The sequence below is a fragment of the Protomyctophum parallelum genome (genome assembly GCF_964188405.1).
Source record: "Protomyctophum parallelum genome assembly, chromosome: 11".
Taxonomy (NCBI): Eukaryota; Metazoa; Chordata; class Actinopteri; order Myctophiformes; family Myctophidae; genus Protomyctophum; species Protomyctophum parallelum.
Window position 1 is genome coordinate 27378120 of NC_139707.1, and position 23867 is coordinate 27401986.

The following is a 23867-nucleotide window of genomic DNA, read 5'->3' on the forward strand; positions in this document are numbered from 1 at the left end:
AGACTTTAGCAGGCAATATAAAAGCACAAATAAAGCAGACATTTGCACAAATGAGGGGAACAGGGCTACCTCAGCTGACACTAAAGGCCAAGGAGATTAAGTGAGTCTTAAGCAAAGATTTAAAATAAATTATGGACTGGGCAGCTTTGCCGCAAATGCCTGATGGAAGGGGAAAAGGAACTGGTTGGCATAAACTTCCCCCCTGTCAGGTGATAAGATGCATAATGCATTGAAGGAAGCATGAGTTCAGATTGGGGTTCTCCCCAGGTTGGCAGAGGGAGAGTAGCGCCCAGTATTACAGCTTCTTAGGCAATTGGCACCGGGTGAAAAAATAAGTTACAAAAATCATTCAAGTTAAAACACATGACATTCCCTCCCGTTACCACAGGCGGTAACCTGAGGCCAGTGGCAGTGAAATGCGCGACATGAGCAGAGAAGAAAAAGCATTGTCTGGCCGACCCGAAAGTGATTGTACTACATTGCCGCTCCAGGCTCGCTCGCGCTGTGGTCTGCCGATCGGTTATTATGGTTAGTGCGACCTCAAATTAATGTTTTTTAAGCTCCCAGCATCGTACTTTATCCCATTCTGAACACTTTTCCGACCGTGTGCATGTGCGCGGCCACGTGTACACCGAGGATTGAGTTGTAGGCTGTTTCTACCATGGGAGTCCTATGGGGACTAGCGTCGGAAGCGAAAATAAGGTAAAAATAATATTTCTAAAGCTGGATTAATGCTCTTTAATCAAATCTCGTGTTCTCGTGAATGATGCCAAGTGGTAATAATAGCTTTTCTCGAGATATCTCGAGAATAGCATGGATTGTGTTAAAAAGTAATTTCCACATGCACGCACAAAGACCTTTTTTCCATTCGCCTTTTTTCGTTTCTCTCTAGTCTCCCTAATTTCTTTTACTTTATCCAGCGCCCGTCGAAAATCCACTAGGATGGGATGTGCATGAAGTGATATTATCCTTGAACTGTTTGAACTCCCAGAGTTTTTCCATGTAATGCATCCCCCCAGCCGGCCGGGGCTCACGGGTGGTCCGCTGGGGATATAAATGTCCCCGCTGGGGACATTTTTTGACAAATGTCAGTGTTTGTTTGATCTCACATGGTTATAATTTGTGCATGTTGGAAATATATCTGGATGGATTAAACAAACATGATCCTAAATCTGACAACTTTATGGAACCCTACGTACGTGGTAAAGTAAATAGCACCAAAATAAATTATTAAAATAAAGGCTGTCTTGTGTTGAGGGAAACAGGAAAGGTGCCAAAGCCAGCCACTTACAGAAGAGTTTACAGAACATGGTTACAGTAATCTCTCTCTCTCTCTCTCTCTCTCTCTCTCTCTCTCTCTCTCTCTCCGTGCATAACACATTACAACTGGGTTCAGACTCGGGGCAGATATCTTGCAAATGCAGTGACGGACGGACGGTAAACGGAAAATGGTGGTGACGTTTGTTTCACGGTAAAATGTCGTGTCCACATGGATAGCAAGGTTTATTTTTGTTTAATATTCGTCAGAGACGTGCAAATTGAAAACATCACTGAGGAGGAGCACTAGTATTTTGTTAATTGACAGTAACGGCAATCTATATTGATGTACAGTAGGCTATATACAGTATAATAGTACCACTGGTTCCCAAACAGTGGGCCGTGACCCATTTGTGGGTCACGGAACCCATTTCTATGGGTCATCCCCCCATTTTCTTTTCCTACGTTTAAAAATACTAGAGTGGTGCCCGTTGGCCTCTCTGACCACACCTCTATACGTCTCCGTGTCCTTCCAGACTGCTGCTCATCGACGGCTCTCTCGCTCAGAAGTGGAAGGACAGAATGGCTAGAAAGGTCAAGGTAGGACCCACGCACGCACGCACACACACACACACACACACACACACACACACACGTATAAACATGCATGCATGCATGCACAGACACACACACAGGTTGCTAATAGAACTTAAATGGAGATTCTGTCTGTCTGTCTGTCAGCGTTGGGACCAGGTCCTTCAGGGTCGGAGCAGCTCGGGGAGAGGAGGACGCCGGAGGACTCACTGAGACACTGTGTGTATGTGTGTGTGTGTGTGTGCGTGTGCGTGTGCGTGTGCGTGTGCGTGCGTGCGTGCGTGCGTGTACACATGTGTCTCTGTGTGTATTTGTGTGTTACTCTGCCTTATTAGTCTAGGCTAAGTGTATCCATAGCATCCGCAAAATGTAGCTTGAACCAAAATAATGAAATCAAACTAGAAGTTCGCTAGCCTGGCCCAGCCTGCGTGGTTTCTGGTCTAGAGGTGCGGGTGCCGGTCGAAAACAGGCGGTGGATCCTATTGGTTCACAGATCCCAGAGCCCGCCCCCCTCCTCCCCTCCCCTCCCCAGTAGAAAACAACGGAGAACACTGACGTCACCAAGTTTGCGACGCCCCTCTGCACTGGTATTGGTTAGTCAATACAAGTTGACTCTCATGCCAGATTTTCCAATGGGTTTTCCCAGGCTTTTGTTTTTGAGCCGAAAATATGCAAATGAAAATAAAAGCCTGGGTACCGAAGCTACACACACAAATAATAATAATAATAATAATACATACAATTTATATAGCGCTTTTCAAGGTACTCAAAGTCGCTTTACAGAACAGAAAAATAAAAACTATTTTATTAGAAAGCGTACATTTTGAACGAAGGCAGACAGGGATTTATCTTTGGCTGACCACTGACCGTGTTTTTCCCCATGCTGGGCAGGTTGTGTGGGCGCTCTGTGATCGCTCCGTCGCATCACAGAAAGGGAAACAACTGCAAAAGCTTGGTTGATTGTTTTAAGGGCGGGATGACGGCATCAAGGCAGAATCTACAGCAGATTTGGTCAACTAAAATCTTATCACATTTAGTCGACTAAAGAATATTCCAGGTGACAAAGAAAAATACAACAAAAAGTTTCATTCCAAAGACTATGACTAAACTAAAATAGAAATTTGCTGTCAAAAACAACACAAAGACGTGCTCAATGCGCACCAAAACCATGTGCATTGTGGGCTTGGAATTTAGAGGATTGTAACATATAGATGTTGTTCGTCGAACGTCTAGTATTCACATGGTACTAATATTTAGAAAGTACTTTAACGGTGCTGGACAAAGTACAGTACTTGTGTCCAAGTATCTATTGTATACTCCTAGCGACAAGCGAAAGTTGCTGAAGTCATGTGATCGAGAAGTATCGGTCAGATATATCATTTATTCCATTCCAATTGGCTGTGATATTGACTTCCACATTTTTCAGCGCACCTTACCCGTTCAATATAATCACGCCGTCACAATTCTGCTGGAATTGTGGTGTGTGTGTGTGTGTGTGTGTGTGTGTGTCTGTGTGTGCGTGTGTGTCTGTCTGTGTGTACGAATGTTTGTTTGTTTGTGTGTGCGTGCGTGTTAATGCACTATTGCACGTTAGCCTATTATTGTATAGCAGCATGTGGTAGCTGAGTGTCTGTCAAAATGTTTAGAAGATTCTCTCTGTATCTTTGCACAATCTGAATGTTCTGTAGTGCTGTGTGTGTGCAGTGTGTGTGTGTGTGTGTGTGTGTGTGTGTGTGTGTGTGTGTGTGTGTGTGTGTGTGTGTGTGTGTGTGTGTGTGTGTGTGTGTGTGTGTGTGTGTGTGTGTGTGTGACTGTGTGCATGTGTGCGTGCGTTTCCATGTGTGTGTGTGTGTGTGTGTGTGTGGTTAGATACTGATGATGTCACTGATTATGTAATCTGAAAAAAAGAAAGAAAGAAAACTGCATATCCATTTTCAAATCAATTCTCTCCTCTCCTGTCTTAATGGCTCCTATAAGGTTGTTGTCATGTTTTTTTATTATGTTATGTACAGTAGTGACATGGTTTCTATAAGGTTGTACAGTAAAGTGACTTAACCGATTAACACCTGAATACCAGATTCTACAAATCTCTTCTTAAATCATGACATTATTCTGAAAACTTGTGTTTCTTGGTTCTCAAACCTTTTCATGTCAAGGACCCCTAAAATATTATATGTAGCCTACTTGTGCCGGAACCCCATCTGGAAACATGTTGTTCCAGGTACAAATGGAACCAAATGGACCCTAACGGGTCCTCTTGTACACTCTCAGAGTTAAATTAACATTGATTTTACAATATGAATTGGGGTCCCAGAGATAGAAATGCCATTAAATGGGGGTCTGCAGGCTAATGAGTGTCAATTTGGGGGTCCTTGACATGAAAAAGTTTGGGAACCGCTGCTCTATGAAGAAGGGATGTGACGGAGTGGACCACGCGGTCCTCTCTCCGTCACATTCTCACTGTTCTGGGAGGCCAACCCAAGTTAGCGTTCGAGCGTGGCCGACATGCAAGGCGGACAAGCGTGTGAATGAACGAATAAAAGTTTGATAAACGATTGTGTGACCTGTACCAAATAATCTGTTGAGGACAATAAAAGAACACATACCACACCTTGTATTCTGATCTTTTTTGTATTCAACATTTTTTGCATTAGCCTACTTTTTCCTGTGTACTTTGTGTGTTTGTGTGTACCTTGTGCGTGTGCGTGCGTGTAGCTGCCTGAAGTTTGTGTGCATGTGTGAGTGTGTGCGTGCACAAGCGTGTGCCTGTGTGTGTGTTAATTTGAGCATGCAGGCAGACAGGTAACAGACCTACAGTGTCAATGGTTCATAACCTGGTGGCCTGTGGGGATTTGCGTGTGTGGGTTAGGGTTGTGTGTGTGTGTGTGTGTGTGTGTGTGTGTGTGTGTGTGTGTGTGTATGTGCATATGCCTGCGCCTGCAGGGATTTTCTCTTCCTGCTCCCGGTGTGAGCAGAGTGCACTGTTTAACTTTCCACTGAGCACAGGAAGAACCCTGGCTTTCAGCTGGACCTTAACTGAGAGGCTACTCACTCACTGACGCTTATTATTATTAGTGGTGCTTTTTTATTTATTTATTCACTCGTTTTTTATTTTTTTTACTTCATGTGTTCAATTTCAAGTTGAGTTTTAATTAGGCTAGTTTTTAAAGCGTGCAAGCTTCCTTGTTTCATTTTTATTTGTGTGTGTGAAAATTCTCAGTAATAGTTTGGTTTTAGTTTTTAGTTTCTTTAGTTTTCCTTTTTTTGAAAGGTGCTATTAAACCACTCCATTACGTGACTCTGTCTGTCTGTCTGTCTGTCTGTCTGTCATATGTTTATTGTCCGAGGCACGCAGTGCTGCGCACTGGTATATATTAGTATCGCAACGCGAGGCTAGAGCAGAATGCCCTGGCCCTAATTCTCACATTTTCCGTTTTTGGCATTTTTGGCCTCACATCATGAATCCGATTGCCAGGAGCCCACCCAGAGCATGAAGCAACTTCCGCATTATTGGTGCCCAATTTGGGAGCACAGAGCAGGCGACCGGGCAAGCGCAATATAGGGTTTCAGAAGGATAGAAGCATGCGCACTCTCGCAGGATCGTTTTAAATGCGGAAGTCTTGCAATACCAGATTTGACCAGCAGGACACGGCAACTTCAATAATCCTCCGTGATCCAGCATAGCTCACTGTTCACGAGCACCTCAACATAATCTTAATGATGATGTTTTTTCTTGATGGGTTTGTTGTTGTTGAGAATGGTAACCAGAGAAATATGGCTCTGAAGATGATCTGTTTTGAGGGTATTGACTTACTTACTCACTTACTCACTCACTCACTCACTCATTTCTTCGCCAAGTCCCTCCTCAACCTGTCCTTGTCCAATAGGCACGTTAGCAACAGTTACGAGAGGAGACGCGGCAAGCTGTGTTAAATGACAAGATTTCTCCATATAAATAACCGATCATTTCAGTAGCAAGAGCTTCAAAATGTCTTCTAAATCTAGTCAACCAGGCCTGCAGTGAGTATAGGCTGCAGTGAGTATAGCCCAGTTTAAACACTCTCTTGAAGAGCCCTTCACAATAAAGCGGCTCCCTTTACCTCCCAATGAACTACATTTTACACTGTTTATTGACAGGAAATGTAGTCTTAGTCGCGGTAACTTAACAGCGTGTGTTTGTGGGAGAGAGAGCCAGAGAGAGAGAGAGCGTTTACAATTTACTACCATGGTAGGAACGGCCTAACCTGACACTGCCAGATCCAAGAAGCTTGCTACACAAATTTGTTTCACAGCTTATTGGGATCTGGGATCTCGGAAGCAAATTCGATGACGGGGCTGTTCCTTTTTTTCAAGATACTTGGTAGATGATTGGATGGGAACGTCTTTCTATCACCGTGTGGGCGTGCAAACACAACCAATCATATTGACGTGTCTATATAGCTTCACATCCGGTTTTGCATCCGCCCTTAGCTCACGCTGATTGGTTCGGTACGGAATGGATCGGTGTTAGCTGAACTCCCTGAGAGATCCCAGATGGAAGCTGTGTTGGGGAACATGGTTACCCAATACCGCCCCCATCTGGCAGCGTCAGGTTAGGAACGGCCACCGAAATGGAGTGGCATAATCCCCCGTGGCAGCTGCCTGATGCCGTTGCCGGAGAATGCACTCGCTTCTTCTGCGTTTTGGACATAATGAGGACATGAGGTTTCCACTCGTCGACAGAGACGATACAAGGTCACACAAACCTGTTGAACTGTGTTGTTGACACTGTCCAGGTGAGAGGTCAAGGGTCAACATCACCACTACACTGTCCAGGTGAAAGGTCAGCAAGCATCACCCCTGCAGCAGTAACAGCTCTACGTAGCAACCTGAGTTGCTCACATAGTGTTTTTACTTAAGTACCTGTAAAAGCACAATATGATACGGTACTTGAAAGGAGGTTTGGTGCTCGTCCAGCTATAGTCTACTAAGTGGTTAAACTGATAAAGTGATATGGATACATTCCAAATATTATCAAGGCATTCTGCAGCACGCCTGGACTGGCATTAGGGCCTCCTCTTTGAGAAACCCTCTTGTACAGTAGATCTGCTAGTTTGGAAAATGTTCGAATTTTCCTCCCTCTACAGGCACGTCCAGAATTGCCGATATATTTGTATGATCTCTTCATTGATATTTCCATCCACTGCTGCTGGTCTCACTGGACTCGGAGAGCCTTGGTGGCCGCTGCTATGGACTCGGAGAGCCTTGGTGGCTTCTGCTATGGACTCGGAGAGCCTTGGTGGCTTCTGCTATGGACTCGGAGAGCCTTGGTGGCTGCTGCTATCGACCCGGAGAGCCTTGGTGGCTTCTGCTATGGACTCGGAGAGCCTTGGTGGCTGCTGCTATCGACCCGGAGAGCCTTGGTGGCTGCTGCTATCGGCTCGGCCCATTCTGTTTCTCATGTGGCATCGCAGACCAGTGACACGCCTAGTGTCATTATAGTGTAATTTGGCCGGCGGGCCGAAGCTAATTAAGTCTTGTCCAGTGTCACAGCGAGCTACTTGAAACTGTTTAGAAGCCATTTGGTTATTGATGAGAATGGGGCTTGAGGTTGGACCAATTATCATTAGGCCAAGGTGGTTATAGTTACATGTGTATAGTGTATAGTGATGATCATACAATCCCAAATCCACTTTATTCACTCCAGTGATCTGGGCAATGGCATATTTTTTTATAGACCAGATCGATCTGTAGGTAGTGCACTTGAGAAAATGTATCCATCATGTGTAGTTTTCTGGCAAAAAAGTTGATTTCCCACAACAGGTGGGGGTCTGATAGTTTCCCCCATTAAGGAATAGGGATCAATTGATTTATAAATATCCACCATCTTTGCTACTGTATACCTCTCCTCTCTCATCAGGCCGACACACCTGCAGCTTGTTCCTCATTGCAGCTGTAAATGGTAAATGGTGCATTTATATAGCGCCTTTATCCAAGGCGCTTTACATAGATTGTGCATTACATTCACCCATTCACACACACATTCATACACCGATGGCGGCAGAAACCATGCAAGGCACCAACCAGCACATAAAGAGCAATTTGGGGTTCAGTGTCTTGCTCAAGGACACTTCAACACTAACTCTGGGGGAGCCCAGGTTCGAACTGGCAACCTTGCGGTTACCATCCAGCTACTCTACCCCTGAGCCACCACTGTAGCCCCAACCCGCACCTATAACGCAGCTTTAAAAGCTAGCCTGCTGCAAATAAAATACAGAGACACACACAGACCCAGTCAGTACTACAGCACATGATTGTTTAGGTTAAGATTAACACTAATTTCTTCTTTTTGCTTGTTCCATTTGACTTCGTTGTTTTAGTTCGGCCTGGAGATGACCGGTATAGTGTCGCAGTCCTGCCCCCTTTCATGACGAGCGGCCCGGAAGAGTATGTCCCTTTAATTTTTCCCTTAGACATTTCAGAAAGTATTTATTTAAAGACCTGTAAGCCTCAGACCCTCTTCTCACAATTGGAAGATCTCGACTTTGCAGATGACTTGGCTCTGTTCTCCCACACACACCAACAGTTGCAAGAGAAAACAACACTTTTGCAAAGCAAATAGGTCTGAAGATCAACCAGAAGAAGACAGAACTGATGGTGCTCAACATCCCAAACCCCACACCAGTACACATAGAAGGAATAAACCTACCCACAACAGAACATTTCACCTACTTAGGCAGCGTAGTAAGTCACGATGGAGGCGCAGGTAGCGACATCACAAGCAGGATCAGCAAGGCCAGAAACACCTTACAGAGGCTTAACAACGTCTGGAAGTCGGCCCAGAAGTCGGCCCAGTCGGCCCAGTCGACCTGGCGTAGGACAGCTGAGGGAGAGTTGAAGACCCTGCATCACACCTGGGGATCTATAAAGACGCTGGCCCAGGACAGACTGAAGTGGAGATCCTTTGTTGCTGCCCTACATGCCAGCCGGCGTAAAGGGCAGTAAGTAAAGTAAGCCTCAGACAAAGCCAACTCGGATGGTGACAAATCATGACAATAAACACATTTTTTTGGGCTGAACAAATTAGAAAGAAGAAAAAATAAATAAATAAAAGTGTAATAGGCGTGGCTAGTGATTCGGGGCTGGAGCCAGGCTAGCAACCCGGTGCTGTGGGGTCCAATGTTTTGAGGTGATCTCCACTTCTGTAAATGGCACCGGCCAGCTGAAAATGTCCCCTCCCAAAACAGAACGATGTCCATGATTTTCCTCTGTCTCTCCCATAGAGTATTAAAAGGATAGAGACTGGGGGGCACGGTGGCACAGTTGGTAGTGCTGTCGCCTCACAGCTAGAAGGTCCTGGGTTCGATTCCCGCTCGGGGCGCTGTGGGTGCTGGCGGTGTGTTTCCTCCTCTGCGTCATCAGTGCCCATACCCGAAGGCGGGGTTGGCGAAAGGGCCTTTCTGTGTGGAGTTTGCATGTTCTCCCCGTGTCCCCTAGGGTAGGTACCCTCACAAAAACATGCAGTAATCCTGGTCTCTAAACTGCCTCCCCCTGGCCAGCCGGGACGCCTGATGGAGGGGAAAGGAACTGGTTGGAATAACGTGCTCCTTCCACACGCTACGTCTAACCAGGAAAACTCCCCCCTGTCAGGTGTAAAGGAGCAACTTAACACTCAAGCATGAAGGAAGCATGAGTTAAGTCCGTTGCTCTCCCTAGGTTGGCGGAGGGTGTGTAGAGCCCAGGATCACATCACAGGATGATTGACACAGGGGTGAAAAATGGGTTACAAAATCGTGGGACAAAAAATATATAAAAAAAGCAAAAAAAAAAGGATAGAGACTGAACTGGCGCGAAGCTCCGCCCCCTCCGCTATTCATGTCAGTGGAAGTTGCTCAGTGGCGTTTTGAAGCACCCGGAAGGCTGCCGGAAGAACCGTCTATTTGCGCATTTTTCCGCTGATTCAGCATTTGGGCACCAAATTTTGGTGCCCAAATGCGGAAGTGCAGCTGGGCTTTAAAATTGAGCGCTCGGTTGCACAGGGTTTCCTCATCATGAATCCACGGGTCCGCCTGCAGTCCTTCCTCCTACCACTAGGGCCCAGCGCTTCAACATTGGAGTGCCTAGCTGGCCCCTTGGTCTCTCCCAAGTCCTGCTCCTCTGATTCTGATTGCCCTGAGTGCCATCACCTGTGGGGACCAGCTGAGCCAGGTTGGGTGATGAGCTCCAGTGACTATTTAAACTCTGCCTTGTGTTTGTTCAGTGCTGGATCTTAAGTTAGTGTCAGGTTTTATGTTCAGTGTATCATTTGTATGTACTTCTGTTATCCTATGTCATTAGTCAAGTTTATTAGTCAAGCACTTGGGTCCTAAGACCTGCAAACCGTGACAAGCGCAGCAGGGAAGAGGATCTGTTTCAATGAGTCATTCGCTCAAATATTTCACAAGAGGAGTTAGATTGTGCGAGAATCAAGTTTCTCATAGGCTACCTGACGCTGACACCTGCAGTCTTCCTAGGGTTCGTTGCAGGTTTGCATGTTAGTAGCCTAGTGATGCTGAAAATGACACTTGAAATCCTTTAACTGTATTATTTATTTCCTTTCAAATTATATTTTGTTTATATGTCCATGCAGGTCAGTTCCAATTGTCCCACCGGTGGTCTTGTGGTTAGAGTCTCCGCCCTCCCGTCTGTATGCAAGGGCTTGGCATTCAGCATCAAGGGCTGGATTGGGGTAAGTCCCTGCGTCCCTACTAGCGGCAGAATCCAGGTCAGCTCGCCATCGAACCAGAGGATCCAGCAAAAAATAAAAAATAAAACCCTGAAAGGCCAGGTGAAATAAATTCAGTCTGTTGTACAACATAATTAAATTATCAAACAATAATCAACGGGCTCTATGCATGCGCCAATTTGTAAAGAACCAGTCCCTACTTCCTTCACAGGTGTTACCGATGATACTAATGAAGGCTCGGTCTGAATATTCTCAATTCATAACATGCATGCATTTAGGAAAATGAAATACAAAAATATGTCATTACATTAATCATGTACCTCCTTATTCAGACTAAATTAAAGGTATATTCAGTGATTTCACTTAATTCAAATATCACTTATTTTTTTGTTTTGTTGTGATAATCCTCCCTACTATAGAGTGTGCTGGCCATATAAGGAGTTCCTCCCTGTCCCCAGTTAACCCCTGGGGGTCAAAAAACCTTAGGTTTCGTTTTTGACTCTCTATCCTGATTGGACGAAAGGCTGGGTCCCACAGCCAAAAACGAAACCTAAGGTTTTTTTTGTGAAATCACTGAATATACCTTTAAACCAAAAGCTTCATTAATTCAAAACATAAATCAAAAGTCATAAATGTAATACTTTCTTCAAACTCAAAATAGTATAAATAAATAATACTAATATTATTATACTAATAAATCAACTCGAGGCAATTCCAGCATTGTAGATCTGCCCATTTGGTTATAGCTCCACTAGCATTTAATACAGCATGTTAGCATTGTCATGGCATGGTATTGAGCAGCTTAAGATGATCAGCAAACGCAGAACACGCTGCTAGAGTGGATCAAGTCCAGGAAGTGACATCACTTTTTATAGTGATCTGATTCATGATTGACAGATGTTTGGCAACCAGCTCCTCTTCCTCCTCCTGATTTCACTTGCTTATGAAATCAGGGGTCACGAACATGTCTTTACAGGGGTCAGAGGTCACCAACATGTCCGTACTCTGACAAATGTGTCCGTGGCAAGACTTTGGCTCATCAATGGCCATAGAGTTTGTTTTTACAGACCATGATCATTCAGTTCTTATTGATAATTCATGTTCTTATTGATCATTCAGTTCTTATTGATCATTCAGTTCTTATTGATCATAAGACCCAATTACCGATTGTCTCCAGGTTTTCTTTTCCGGGTTTTCTTCACAATAATATTTATCAACAACCACCATAACTCTGAAAGTGTACAAACGGAACCAAATGCACAATTAGCCAGTACTTGACCTCTCAGTATAGCCTACCTGCATATTGATTATGATATGTGTGTACTTCATATATTTTGAGTTTCTTTTCTTTGACACGTTTCTAACCCTAACCTTTTATTCAATTTGTTCTCCCCCCTCTGCTCCCCCCTCTCTTTATTTCTGGAAACAACAAATAATGGAGCTTGTACCAAAAAATAAAAATAAATCACCCCCCACCCCTGTGATGTCACATCAGGGGTTTCATGTCGCCTCTGTCAGATGGAAACTATTATGTCCAAAACTGTTACTTTTCAGGACAATTCCAATAAAAAAAAAAGGTAGAAGATCGACCAGTTTATCTGCCTATCTGATGTGCTACTGCCGTTATGAGAAACTCAAAAAGTTAGCATTATGGATATAAGAGGTTTCTTTCTGAATGAGGGCTTTCCAGAAACAACCTGGGCAGAGGGGGGAGAGAGAGCGGGGAGAAGCAGGCAGGGGAGGGGGTGGAGTGAAGAGACGGCTTGGGTTGGGGTGGGAGGTGTCGTTTGTCAGCGGTGGCAACAGGTATAACCCCCGCTGGAGGTGCACCTAAACTAGGACAAACGGCTCAGTCAGTCAGTACTGCCACTGTCACTGTGTGTGTCACAAACTCAGACCTGAAGGCAAGCACATAAACACACACAACAGGACTATCATCATCACACCAAAGGCCAAGGAGAGGAACATCTCTGAACGGCACTGAACACATGCCGACAGTAAGTACATTTTGTTTTACATTTCCTTGCAGCTGTGGGCAGACACCTTGTATCTTTTTTTGTTTATTTAAAAATATATATATTGTATTTATTTGTAAATGTAATGTCTTACTTACTTGACATACCGTGGTGTCACACAAAAGTAGCAAAGTAGAGCAATCTTCTTTATCTTTGCTTTTTCTATATATTACATTGAAGTGAAAGTGCTTTTTATTTCCCCCTTTTGTGCCAATTAAGGAAACAAATACATTGGTAGGCTGCAGATAACCAACACACCAACATAGAACATACAGCTGGGTAGGCTGCAGATAACCAACACACCAACATAGAACATACAGCTGGGTAGGCTGCAGATAACCAACACACCAACATAGAATATACAGCTGGGTAGGCTGCAGATAACCAACACACCAACATAGAATATACAGCTGGGTAGGCTGCAGATAACCAACACACCAACATGGAATCTACAGCTTGGCTGCAGATAACCAACACACCAACATAGAATATACAGCTGGGTAGACTGCAGATAACCAACACACCAACATAGAATATACAGCTGGGTAGGCTGCAGATAACCAACACACCAACATGGAATCTACAGCTTGGCTGCAGATAACCAACACACCAACATAGAATCTACAGCTTGGTATACGCTGCAGATAACCAACACACCAACATAGAATCTACAGCTGGGTAGGCTGCAGATATAACAACACACCAACATGGAATCTACAGCTTGGCTGCAGATAACCAACACACCAACATAGAATCTACAGCTTGGCTGCAGATAACCAACACACCAACATGGAATCTACAGCTTGGCTGCAGATAACCAATACACCAACATAGCCAGCTCAAAATGTATGCTTTTATATCAACAATAGATAAATATCCATCAGTTAATGTCAGTTTTATTCACCGATACCGATATGTGGCCGATACCTCGGTGCATCCCTGCTTGTGACTAATAACTACATTGGATCCATTATACTTATTATTGGATAGCAGTTTCTACCTGACAACCACGATTTGACTCATTTATACACAGTGGTGGAAAGTAACCACATACATTTACTCAAGTAGACTACTATTGTACTTAAATACAACTTTGAGGTACTTTTACTGAGTTGGTACTTTTGCTTGAGTCTGTCTGTCTGTCTGTCGGTCGTCTGGTCATTCTTTAGTTGGTCAGGTAGTCAGTGAACTTTCCATCATCGAGCAACATCATCATCATCATCATCATTTTTCGACCGCGGTCGAGATTGTGGATTTCACAATAACACACCAGACTTCCACAGTGGTGGAAAGTAACCACATTAATACATTTACTCAAGTAGGCTACTACTGTACTTAAATACAACTTTGAGGTACTTTTACTTTGCTTGAGTCTGTGTCTGTCGGTTGGTCGGTTGGTCGGTCGGTCGGTCGGTCGGTCATTCTTTAGTTGGTCAGTGAACCTTCCATCATCGTGCAACATCACCATCATCATAATTTTTCTTCATTGCCATCCCCAGTTCCTGCTTAGCCTACTGATGCCTGATGTCATTGTAAGCTCTGTAGCAGTGGCCGGCAAACTGCATGTGTTCTTCTGGATCGGACTAGTGAAGAAACACGGGGTAGGTTGCCGTATATTAGATTAGTCGATGGGTGGCTCTTCCAAGACAGATTTTGCGCTCTCATTAGAAGGCGGGTGTAAGTGCCATCCAACCGTTTCTCTAGTTTCTTTGAAAGTCTCGGAGCCATAGAGTAGAATCGGCTCAACGGTCGTCCTAAATATGTTTTACTTTTAACATCTTACTAAGCTGGGATGACCAGATCTTATGCATGTCATTGCAGGCTGACCAGGCCATGCCCTTCCTAGTTTGAAAGTCCTTTTGGGAAGAAGATATATATGAACCCAAATACTTGTAGTCATCAACCTGTTTCAGAGGAGTGTTGTTAAGTTTTTTTATAATGTGGTTATTGTTGGATTTGCATATATTTACGTATTCAGTTTTAGTCTCGTTGAGATAAAGACCAACACAGTTGGAGGCCTGCTCAAGAGACTGAAGGAGAGCCTGAGCGTATTCCAATCATTGACTGATAAGCGCGAAGTCAGTGTCTGTTACAGTCTTGATGGATGGATGGATGGATGTGATTGTTTGATTGATTGCCACATTATACATTATTTGCCTTGCAGACCCAAAACTAAAGAATATTTTGTTGTTGTTGGATAATATTTTGTTCACAATTCCGTGCTGTATTGATATTGGTACCATTAGGAGAGATAAGGCAGATGTTGATCTGTAAAAAATAAGAATTATTTTACATGCTCTAATTGTGTAGACTTCTTTTAAATTTACTTAGTAATGCAGGTGTCTAACCAGGTTTTTAGGACGTTTTTAGCCCAAGGAGTGTTTTCCGTGCAAAACTAATGCTTGGAATAGATTCAGAATCATGAAAACCCCCTAGTTAGACATGTCACATGCTACTTAAAGCATAATGAAATTTAGAACATTTTGCCTTATATTGGGTGTTGATGGTACCCCAACTTTCAGCAGCTGTCAAAAATTCCCCTAGGGTGGTTGAATAGAAACCAATGCGGGATATGTTAGTAGACACCTTTACATTGGTGGTGAAGAACATTCTTGGTAAGAAATGTATTCCTAGATATGACATTATTCTGATTATATTCCCTGACTAAGTGGTTCTGAAACTTTTTGAAACCTTCGTAAAAGAAATGTCGATCTACAAGTTTGTAGATCTGCAATTTTTTGGCGAAGAAATTTGATTTGGATCAATAAGAATCGTAATGGCAGATTTTACACGTTATTTCATGCTGAAAATAGCCTATCTACAAGCTCACAAGCGAACGTTTTTCGTCATAGTTTTAGCCGACGAAATGGACACCGTGCGGAAACCCACTTTGCGAAGGCCATTGATTAGACACTTGACTGTCGTTACTCTATTCTTAGACACTCAGGACAGCGTTGTCTCCTCGACCTGCTGGCCTTCTACCAGGCAGCAGATCAGATGTCAGCCCTGTCCTCACTGGTCCATGACCAGGAAGATCGTTAGACATTAAGGAGTGTCCTTCTTAATGGTCTGTCGCCATGCAGAGAGCGACGAGAGTTCAAAACGTTTTAATCCCTCATCAGGACAAGAGTTATTTTAAAGTTCAATGGGCTACTGTACAGTATATGCACACACGCACCATTTTGAAAAGAACTTCAAGTAGAACATCCTTTTATTCCATAAAAAGCGAGGGTTAAAATTGGGCGGCATTGACCCAGGGGTAGAGTGGCCAGTAGAACAGCCGGATGGTGCACCACAAGGTTCCCAGTTGGATCCCTAATTGCTCCCCCAGAGTTAGCGTTGAAGTGTCCTTGAGCAAGACTCTGAACCCCTAATTGCTCCCCCAGAGTTAGCGTTGAAGTGTCCTTGAGCAAGACTCTGAACCCCTAATTGCTCCCCCAGAGTTAGCGTTGAAGTGTCCTTGAGCAAGACTCTGAACCCCTAATTGCTCCCCCAGAGTTAGCGTTGAAGTGTCCTTGAGCAAGACTCTGAACCCCTAATTGCTCCCCCAGAGTTAGCGTTGAAGTGTCCTTGAGCAAGACTCTGAACCCCTAATTGCTCCCCCAGAGTTAGCGTTGAAGTGTCCTTGAGCAAGACTCTGAACCCCTAATTGCTCCCCCAGAGTTAGCGTTGAAGTGTCCTTGAGCAAGACTCTGAACCCCTAATTGCTCCCCCAGAGTTAGCGTTGAAGTGTCCTTGAGCAAGACTCTGAACCCCGAATTGCTCCCCCAGAGTTAGCGTTGAAGTGTCCTTGAGCAAGACTCTGAACCCCTAATTGCTCCCGATGATATGCAGGTTGGTGTCTTGCATGGTTTCTTCCTCCATCGCTGTATGAATGGGTGAATGTAATGCACGATCTATGTAAAGCACTTTGGATAAAAGCGCTATATAAATGCACACTTTACCATTTAAAATAAAAACAGTGTTGACCAAGGCGTTTCGGCCTTCATCAGGGTCTACGTTTTAATCCCTATATAGAAACCATGTTATTTTAGACAGACGGCAGTTCCATTTTGTTGACCCGGCATCCTATAGTTTGTCTAGTTTTAATGTACAGATTATTATAAATGTTTGGGGGGCGGTGCTAAGCGCTGTGTGTAGGTCTGTCTGTCTGTTTGGAGCACAGAATGGTCTGCAGCATGACCTATTGACCCCTGCAGATCATGGGGTCATTCACAGTGAGCATAGTCAGCTAATTGGGGGTATTTGGGGTCACACACACAGACACGCACGCATGCACGCACACACACACACACACACACACACACACACACACACCGCACCGCTCAGTTCACAAGTTGGTGAGAGTGAATTTATTGTTAAACATCTGCATTACTTAATGTACAAGAATTCTACTCAATTGAGAATGTAGAAGAATTGTTATTTTGACCAACATTTGCCTGTTATTTCTCGTATGGTACGGTACCACATCAATACAGCATGGCATTCGTTGTGGACACAATCTTATCCAACAATGACAAAATATATGCAATGCAATATACAGTATATCAAATGGTGGTCTGTGGCTTAAATGTTGAATCAATAATGGACTTATGGACCTTTATAATGAAAATCACTGCTGTAAATCGCTCTGGGTTAAGAGTGTCTGCATGCTAATTAGAACCTGCGATATGTAAAATGTAAATTGTATCTGGTCAGGTGAGATGTTGAAATCCTATGTTTTGTGACGCCAGGATCACACAATCCAGACACATTTTGTCCTGGGATTTCAGGATATAATGATCACCCTGATTCAGACTTTCCAAGACGACCAGATCCTGAATATCAGTGCTGCTGTAATCCTACCGATGTCCACACAGTGTGACGAACAGCATAAGAGAGACAGACTTTTGAGCCGTTCCATAACCATTTAAGCATTCTCAGGTTGGAACTGCTAGTGCTTGCTATGGAAGATGGGCCGATTTTCTTTTCCCCTGGTGCCCAGCATTGGGAGGTTAGGTTTCGTGTGGTTATGGATGATTCATGTTTCCCAAGTACACTCGCACTCGAGATGTGCAAATGGAATAATAATAATGATTATCATCATCATCATTTGTTTTTACATCTGGAGACTCCCGTCCAGCACTAAAATAATACATGGAATTTAAAAGGCTCAGCGTTATTTTGCATGCCATTTGAGTGGTCGTGCAATGTGAGATACTGGACTGATTAACCTTCACTGTCTTGTGTGGACAGTGAAAAACGGGTCGGATCAGCGCGAGGAGGTCCGCCATCCGTCTTCTACGACAACATAGAATGGTAGTGAACGGTGGCGGTCGCCTATCGCAACTGCCCCCTGGCGGTGGTTGAGTTAATGTTCTTCTCTCATCCTCTTTTCAATACAATTCTCTTACAAAGATCCTGTATTTGCAACACTATTCAAACTGCTTTTTAATCATGATTGTCACCAGTTTGTATCGATTTTAATCGATTTATAATATAATATTGTTACATACAGTATCGCCTAATTGTATTGTATTATACAATATCAACATCATATCACCCAGATTCGGCTCAAACAAGGGATTTTTCGCTGCTATGCCACTAAAATGTGGAACGCCCTACCAACAGCCATTACGACATGTGAATCCCTTGACTCCTTCAAAACCGCTCTCAAAGGGCACCTACGGACGGCTGCAATTTGAAACTGGCCCCCCCTTTTCCCCATACTGTACTTGTTTTTCTTTTTTTACTTTCTTTATGATTTCCTGTTTGTGTGTATATTTATATTTATATAAGTGTATAATTATTTGTACGTCTCGAAATGTTCAGATGAATTTAAAATGGTGGACCCTGTTGTAAACAAGTGTGAGTGCTTAATCATTCTATATCACATCACATCAGATGCAGTACCTGACTGAGGAGATCCAGAGCTTCCCACGGACTCGCCTGAGGAAGCAGTGCACCAGAGTGACATCACTGAGTGGCCGGCGAATCATAGAGACCTGGAAGGGCGCCATGGTGACGGTGGTGGAAGACCCCGCCTCCTCGGAGGGACCCCTGGGTCCCGGGTACGTCCCCGACACCTCCTGGGACCTCCAAGTTGGACTCGTAAAGCCTTATTTATTAATAGGTAAGTGACCCAACTATAACTCTTATTTATCACTAGGTAAGTGACCCAACAATAACGCAGTGGTTTGCAACATTTTGTTGTTGTTGTTGTTGTTTTTTCTTGTTTGTTTTTAATTTATTTACCATATATTAACTTTTGGAACATTTAGCCCCAAAGTTCTTATGACAATGTAACTGATTGGGTCCACATTACACTGCAATTTCAATTGACAAACTTTGCAAAATTGTTTATATTGAAACGTTTATATTGGAACGTTTAAACATGGGGGAAGGGGGGGGGGGGCAGAAGAGAGAGAGAGAGAGAGAGAGACACCTCAGTGTCAGTGTTAATGTGTACCAGCGCAGTGGGGCATAATGAGGGTAAGGCGGTGATGGAGTGGGTTTGTGATGTCCCCTTCTATTGAGATGGAGCAATTTGTGTGATGGCTTTATTGTGGTCTTGTGAGAGAGGCTGGGTCGGTCGGGACAGATCCATTTTCCTGACTGGCAGCCGTGCGTGTCTGTTTATGGAGGTGAGTTTGCTTGGCCCGGGTCAGTAGGTGCAGGCGTGTGCAGAGGGGGTGACTTTTGGGTCTTGGGCCCTCGCCCTTTTGCCTCAAAGTGTTTGTTTATTGACGAGAAGAGGGAGGGGTTTGTTTGTTTATTGATGAGAAGAGGGAGGGGCTGCTGGGTTGCGGTCAGACCACTTATTTCCTTTGACTCGCTGACATGGAGGTGAAGATGTTTGACCTCACACCTGACAGTCTGACACAGATGACCTCACACCTGACAGTCTGACACAGATGACCTCACACCTGACACCTGAAGATAAACTACAAAACCTAGAGTCAGCCATAAAAGACTACCAAAATCCACTAGATTCCCAAATCAACCTAAAAGAACTACAAGACAAAATAAAAACACTTAAAACAAAGAAGGCCTGTGGGGCAGACGGAATCCTAAATGAAATGATAAAATTCACCGACCTCAAATTCCAACTGGCCATATTAAAACTCCTAAATATCGTGCTCAGCTCTGGGATTTTCCCCAGCACATGGAATCAAGGGCTGATAACGCCACTCCACAAAAGTGGAGACAAATATGACCCAAATAACTACCGTGGGATTTGTGTAAACAGCAACCTCGGAAAGATCCTCTGCATGATCCTCAACCACAGAATTCTAAATTTCCTCACAGAAAGCAATGTCCTGAGCAAATCACAAATTGGCTTTCTACCAAAATATCGCACAACAGACCACATTTACACTCTCAACACCCTAATTGACAACCAAATAAACAAAAACAAAAGCAAATTATTCTCCTGCTTTGTCGACTTCAGAAAAGCATTCGATTCAATTTGGCATGAGGGCCTGATGTACAAACTGTTGGAAAGTGGCATTGGGGGGAAAACCTATGACATCATAAAATCAATGTACACTAACAACAAATGTGCAGTTAAAATAGGCGAAAAGCACACAGCCTTTTTCCCCCAAAACCGAGGAGTCAGACAGGGATGCAGCCTGAGTCCAACACTCTTCAACATATATATCAACGAATTAGCAAAAACGTTAGAACAGTCTACAGCGCCAGGCATCCTCTTGGCAAACACAGAAATCAAATGCTTACTTTACGCTAGGGCATTCATCAAAAAATCGATTTATCGATAAACGAGTCACGAGTCGACTCGCAGCAGCGCGAGTCGAAAGTTGAGCTTTTTTTTTTTTTTTTTTCTCCCCTTTTTTCATTGCATTCAGAACGCGCCCTTAATTAAAAACCAAATGCAGCTGTGTAGGCTATGTGGCTCTCAGCGCGCGGTGTCCCACTATTGAGACTGGCTGAAGTCTGTTTGAACTGCGCTGTGTCAGAGAAGTAACAGATAGAAGCACACAAACGTTACCCCCAAACGATATCCCCCTCACCTCCGTGCTGGAAATATAACGTCTGGGTTCCCGAGGCTACATGCATGCTGACGCAATGACTGTCTGTTTCTGGCTAAGCTTTACGCGCAGCGCACATGAACCTCTCCGTCTCCGGTCAGTGCGGGTTGTTGTTTATTTGCATGGCTCAGAAAATGAGTAACAAATGAGAACGTTATCGAGTTGTGGAGGAGGAGGAGGAGGAGGAGGAGAATAATAATGTCATATCTCTCATTGTGTTCTCGGTGCTGCTGCTGCGCTGTGTGCCAACACCACTACTTTACCTGGATAACATCATCTTTTCATTTTGACATGATTCACATGAAATAATAATCCTGTACCGGAACCGCGTGTAGCGTTTGGTTTCATTAATGCTATCGTCACAAAATAGCCTACAGCTGCTGCTGCTAAAGATACAAAGATTGGACATTTTTAAACGACGCAAAACGTAGAATTCCCCTCTTGCGTACCAGTGCCACGTGTCCCGCGGACCGGCACCGGTGTTTGGGAACCTCTGATATAGATGATACATGCACTGTGACTGTGTCATATTGGAGAGGCCACTGAATGCGCAGTGCTATGTTTGACATGCTCCGTATTTGAGCGCGCGGCAGCTCCACCCGCCCCTGTTAAATCCCCCCCCCCCCCCCGCGCGTCCGCGTCCGCCCCCCCCCCCCCCCCCCCGCCGCCAGAAACGATAATTCGACTTATCGATAAATTACTGTCCGACAAGTCGACTGGGAAAAATCTCAAGTCGTTAATGCCCTACTTTACGCAGATGACCTGCTGCTGCTGTCCCCAACCAAGGAAGGACTACAGCAGCAACTTGATCTCCTACACAAATTCTCCCAGACATGGGCCCTGACAGTGAACCTAACTAAGACTAAAATCATGATATTTCAAAAAAGGCCCAGCCGCCAAAACCACCAATTTTTCCTAAATACAACCCCACTAGAACAAACAAAAAACTATACCTACCTTGGCCTAAACATCAGCAGCACAGGGAACTACAACCAAGCTGTAAAAGACCTGAGAGACAAGGCAAGAAGGGCATTCTATGCCATCAAAAGAAACATCAAAATAGACATCCCAATTAAAACCTGGCTTAAAATACTGGACTCTGTGATAGAACCAATTTCCCTCTATGGTTGCGAGATCTGGGGACCTTTAGCAAACCATGACCTTGAAAAATGGGATAAACACCAAACCGAGACCCTACACACAGAACTCTGCAAATCCATTCTCCGTACCCAGCGGAAAACACCAAATAATGCGTGCAGGGCAGAATTAGGACGATACCCACTCATAATCAAAATAAAAAAGAGAGCACTTAAGTTCTACAACCACCTAAAAGAAAGTGACCTAGAGGCACTCCATAACAAGGCACTCACACACAGTGAAACTCTAGAGAGATGCCCCCTCAGCCACCTGGCCCTGGAACTCCGGGCACAAACACAAACAGAGCCACGAGATAGAAAACCCATTAGACTAAACCAAATTATAAAACAGCAAAAGGAAAACTATCTGACACATTGGAAAGAAGCAACACAAAAGCAGAGTAAACTAGAATGCTATCTGGCCCTAAACAGAGAATACACAGTGGCAGAATACCTGAGCACCGTGACCGACCCAAAACAAAGAAAAATCTTAACTAGGTACAGACTCAGTGAGCACAGTCTCGCGATCGAGAAAGGCCGTCATAGGCAGACGTGTATCCCGAGAAAAGACAGACTATGCACTCACTGCACACAAAATGAAGTGGAAACCGAGCTACACTTCCTAACCATCTGTCCATTGTACCAAGACATCAGAGACACATACTTCCCACTGATTACAACCACCCACAGAGATTTTGAAAACATGACCAATGACAAAAAAATCCCATATCTGCTGGGCGAAGTACAACAATGTGCAAACACAGCAGCAAGATTTGTGAGTTGCTGTGATAGGAGAAGGATATCAAATGGAACACAACCACCCTAAAGACTAAGCATTGTGTATATTCCTGCACTATACCTGCATCGAGTGACCTGGGTACATAGAATTTGATCTATTGAAGATTCTGACTTTCAAATGTACATAATTTTTGTATTGATTGTATTGCTGTATTGTTGTATTGTTCTTTCTGCTTTGGCAATGTAAACGTATGTTTTCTCATGCCAATAAAGCCCTTTGAATTGAATTGAATTGAATTGACAGTCTGACACAGATGACCTCACACCTGACAGTCTGACACAGGTGACCTCACACCTGACAGTCTGACACAGGTGACCTCACACCTGACAGTCTGACACCGGTGTGTCCAGAACTAACTAACTGACTGACTGACTGAATGACTGACTGACACACGGACTAATGTGTGTGTGTGCGTGTGCGTGTGCGCGTGTTTGCATGTGTGCGTGCATGCAGGTTCCCAGGATGCTGCTCATGACTTTGCAACTCTTAGTAAAAACAAGGTAACACGCACACACACGCACACACACACACACACACCCTCACACACACACACAGAGATAATGTGTTACGTGAATCATATTTCAACTTTTTTTCATAAATATACTCTACGCATGACTAGTCTGTAGGTTCATGTTCGGGGTCAGTTTCTCATAGCCATTTGAACAGGAAACAGACTTGACTACACCTTCTGAATTCCAATACCCAAAATCTCAGCCACTTGCTCACTCACACTCGATCACTCCAGCATAGCGGTGTTACGATGAAATTAATGACCTTACGAAATATGTGACAATCACATATACCAGTGTCTGTAAATCATTGCAGTGTGTTTATTAGCAGAGTTCAACCTAACGGTATTAGGGCACGTATTTAAAGACCTCCATGTAAGTTACTGTATGTGAAGTTGTGTCATCGTAGCTTCGTTTTCATTTAGTTTCCATTTTTCGTCAGTGAAAAAAAGGTAGTAGACAGAACATTTTTCGTCATAGTTTTAGTCGACTAAATCAACAATGGTGAGGTATAATGTTGTTTAATGACAACCGTTTCTGTCCTTGTCCGTCCAGGTGTCACATGTTCTGAACGTTGCGTACGGAGTAGAGAACGCCTTTCCGGAGCTATTCGTCTACAGAAGCCTCAGCATTCTGGATCAACCGGACATCGACATCACCTCCTACATGAACGACTGCAACGCCTTCATAAAGCAGGCTTACAACGAGGTACAACACAGTCCCATGCTGTTGGTTTATTGTTTCGAGGGAGTGCTGTGAACTATAACCACAAGCTACTGTTGGCCACTATGAGCTGACCAGTACAACCACAGTCTGGTACTGTTGT

The 23867-nt window shown here is 44.1% G+C and overlaps 2 protein-coding genes across 2 annotated transcripts in view; both read left to right on the forward strand.

The window, feature by feature from the left end:
* The window catches only part of frzb (frizzled related protein), a 102062-nt gene that overhangs the window by 11890 nt on the left and 66305 nt on the right, over positions 1 to 23867 (forward strand). Inside the window, exons 8-9 of the mRNA XM_083776099.1 lie at positions 1794 to 1857; positions 1999 to 3545. Of these exons, the coding sequence (XP_083632225.1) occupies positions 1794 to 1857; positions 1999 to 2064 (130 nt within the window). The 3' untranslated portion in view covers positions 2065 to 3545. The remainder of the gene's footprint in view (positions 1 to 1793; positions 1858 to 1998; positions 3546 to 23867) is intronic.
* dusp19a (dual specificity phosphatase 19a) overlaps positions 18454 to 23867 on the forward strand; it is a gene marked incomplete at both ends in the record, with an annotated part of 8659 nt that continues 3245 nt past the window's right edge. The window contains 3 exons of the mRNA XM_083776755.1: positions 18454 to 18682; positions 22986 to 23032; positions 23597 to 23749. Coding sequence (XP_083632881.1) covers positions 18454 to 18682; positions 22986 to 23032; positions 23597 to 23749 — 429 coding nt within the window. The remainder of the gene's footprint in view (positions 18683 to 22985; positions 23033 to 23596; positions 23750 to 23867) is intronic.